This window comes from Egretta garzetta, unplaced genomic scaffold (genome assembly GCF_000687185.1).
Source record: "Egretta garzetta isolate BGI_Z169 unplaced genomic scaffold, ASM68718v1 scaffold330, whole genome shotgun sequence".
In the NCBI taxonomy this organism is placed as follows: Eukaryota; Metazoa; Chordata; class Aves; order Pelecaniformes; family Ardeidae; genus Egretta; species Egretta garzetta.
Window position 1 is genome coordinate 768,387 of NW_009258275.1, and position 3,379 is coordinate 771,765.

Consider the following 3,379-nt stretch of genomic DNA (forward strand, 5'->3'; position numbering starts at 1 on the left):
CGGGTGCCGTGCCCGCGGGGCGCTCCCCACCCTGCGTGGGGCCGTGGCGTGCTGAGCCCGCACCCCTCCTTCTCCCCAGGTCTTCTCGGCTCTCCAGTGGATACAGTTCACCATGGCCATGCTCAGGTACAACGCGCTGCTAAACCCGCGTCCCCGCCGATGCCGGGATGGAGTTACTATTGCAACGACCGTTTTCTCCAGAGAAAGAGAAATCGCTTCTCCCAGCGAGGCAGATACGCTCCTGTTCCAACCTGTGCTTTGTTTTCTCAGTGTTATAGGTTCCAGCTCAATTATTGCCTACGCCATCTTTCAAAATGCAGTGCGGTCCCCCGAGGTAAGGTCCGAGCCTCCTTTGCCTTCCCTGCGCCGAGGTGTTGGTACCTTGCAGATGGGTCGCGCGTGTAGCAAAGACCCGCGTGGGTCAGGGACCCTGCTGGGAGCAACTGCAGGTTTGGGCTTGGGCGGTTAAACCTTGTTTAACAGCTGGGAGGCAAAGGGCTTGCCAAGAGTTTGGCCTTTTGTCTGTGATATGAGTTGAGGGGACTAACCTTGAACTGCACCCACGCGGGGAGGAGCAGGTTCCTTAGCTCCGTGCTTTCTGCCGCTCCGGGACAGGCCTCCAGTTGTTCAGACACATCCTGGAAACAGGGATGTGTTAGCGTGTCCTCCTCTGTGGGGCAAAACGCCTGAAGGGCTGAGGAGCTGTGTACAAAGCTGCTGAAGTGCAAACTGAAGATGTCCCTGTAGGAAATGTATTTACAGGTGTCCATCTCCAGGCGTTTCTGAGTAGTTTTTCCAGGCAGGTGCACTACTAAAACTGATACAACTCAAAGATGCTGCAAAGTTCAGGCAAAAAGAGACCAGCTGAAAAGCAGTTTCTTGTGCTGGGCTCTGCTGTGGGGCTTTGGAAAATTCACCCTGGCCGCGCGCACGAGCCAGGAACGTTTCTCGTGCTGAAGCAGCGTGGCTCGGGTGCGAGCTTCCCTCGGGGCGGGACCACCCACACGTGCACTGCAGATCCGACATGAATGCAATGCCCAGCACGTCCCACGTGCATCACACGTGCAGGTCGCGCATGCAGGGAACCCCGTGTGTCTGGGATAGATCAGACGTGCTAGGAAGGTGGCTGGCACACGGGCCGTAACCGCAGACCTCCATCCCAAGCCTGCCAGGCTTTTGCTGTCTACAAATAGTCCCTCTGTCTGTCCAGGATTTACGGGAGGCAGTGTACAGAGCTGATCTGTGTGAAGCTGGGATTTGTTGTCTGGGATTTGCAGATGTCTGGCAGCCTGGTCTGTGGACCGTGCAGATAACAGGTTACTGCTGAGAGCAGTAGGGCAGTAGAGCTGGCAGCTGTGTTGTAACAAAGCTGTATTTGTACTTCCCTCGTCTTCAATGTTCTTCGTACGTCGCGGGTTTGATCCGCAGCCCAGAGGAGAGGACTTCCAGGGAATGCAGTGAGTTATCCCCAGGGAAGGCAGGTGTTCAGTCAAGCTGACAACTGACCCATTGTTGGATGAAGCAGTGTGGGGAGGAGAACCTGAGTCCAGGTTTGCAAGGGAAAAGTCCCACCTTTTCCAACATGCAAGGCAGTCTTGCTTCCAGGCAGCCAGCCTCCTGGGAATGCTCTGCCCAGCACATCAAGAATGAGCCGTGGAGATCTCCGTGCATTCCCAGGGAGGAATGAAGGCTGGGACTTCACCATGGTCCTGGGATGGAAAACCTGCCTGAGCTTGTGTTGCACGAGGTGCATATCAAAGCTCCCCCTACCACATCTCCTGCACCTGGAGAGCTCCAGACATGCTTCTCTCCTGGGGTCCTCCACTCTGGTACAATAAGGTGCTGGCTTTGGCGAGTGTCCCAGTGTGACTCAGCAGCCCGGGCCCGCTTACTTCCATGGCTAGTAGCCTGCATTAGTCAGGAGCCCTTGTGCTATGAGTCAGATGAGGTGGCTGTGGCTTGGGAGCTGCGCTCTAGCTGCTTGCGAGCCATGTGTGGCTCCAGGTCACAGATGGACCCTTCCTGCTTGAGGGATTCCAGATGTTTCTGCTCAGATTATTTCTGCAAATCCGGATAGGAGGGATGAATACCAGCTGGAGTTGGCTTGTCTGCATCAGGCTTCCAAGCTCTTGTTCTGCTGCCAGGGCAGATCCATTGCTGATGTTTCAACAGCAGCAAAATCTTCAGTAACTTCCCCATCTCCTTGTCCCCATGTTTCTGGTCTTAAGTGGAAATTTGTAAACAAAGGGGCTGGAAGAGATCCATAACAAAACTTGCCACAAACAGCTTATTCCCTGAGTCATGAGGCTCTGGAGTAAAATGTTTAAAAATAAACAGCTCTGGAGGCTGGGAGAACAATGTTATAAACACTTCCCCTTCTGCTCCCAGCCTAGGAAATTAAATATTGCATTCTTGAAGCTTGTTTTCTGCCTCTACGGGGTCAATAAAATTCTTCAGCTTGAGCTAAATCATTCAGAAGAGATGATGGTAAGCAACGAACACAGAATTTCTTCTGTCATGTCAACAGGTTCTGTGCAGGCAGATGTCCCTGGGCGATGGCCAGACGGAGCTAAATCAACATGTATGCTCCAGCCTGGCAGCTCATCTGAATCATTGCGTCTTTACGTTCCCTTCCTCTATTTTATAAATACCATTTGGGGTTTGTTTTTTTTTTTTTCTTTTCCCTTTTGAAAGGAAGAGCCAGGCTGCTTTTCATTTACCACTATGTCACCTGCGTTATTTAGGTCTGTGCCAAAATAGCTCCTCGACCAAACAGTGGTGCCTCACTCCAAGGACACTTGTTGCTAAGAGAAAGGGGTCACCTGTTCGATTGCAAAAGTTGCTTCTTTGCTTATTCTTCTGCTTGGTTTTAACCTGCTGTGCTTGCAAACTGGACGATGTTCCCAGCCTGTCGTGCCTATGACCACCTGCCGGGGCTTCAATTCTGCACCAGCAAGGAAAAGCCTGGTTCAAAAAGGCATTTGTAAATGCAGTCATGTACAAAATAGCTCCAGATATGTAGCTGGCAACAGCAGTTTGATTTACTGTGTTGCTGGGTTGGATGGCACAAATACGGAACTGGAGGGACAGGGATGTTGGAGGAGACAAATCCTGCAGAAGGCAGAGGACCTGCCACGCTGCTGCGCCAAGGACACCAGGCAGACCTCCCTCGAACTACGGCACAAGGACAGATCTGGTACAATCAGATCTACCTTACTGCTCATCAGTCTTACTAAGCTCTTTCTCCTCGCTCGTGGGAACGAGACAAGTATCACACAACGCAATGGGTGGCAAACATTTACTTAAAGGACAGTATTGAGGCAAAGCTCGCCAAAACCTCAGTTCCGTGAAGAAAAAAAAAAAAAAAAAAAAAATCTTA

The 3,379-nt window shown here is 51.8% G+C and overlaps 1 protein-coding gene across 1 annotated transcript in view; it reads left to right on the forward strand.

Annotated features, from left to right (window-relative positions):
- The window catches only part of TMEM116 (transmembrane protein 116), a 13,365-nt gene that overhangs the window by 862 nt on the left and 9,124 nt on the right, over positions 1 to 3,379 (forward strand). The window contains exons 2-3 of the mRNA XM_035891684.1: positions 80 to 126; positions 271 to 334. Coding sequence (XP_035747577.1) covers positions 80 to 126; positions 271 to 334 — 111 coding nt within the window. The remainder of the gene's footprint in view (positions 1 to 79; positions 127 to 270; positions 335 to 3,379) is intronic.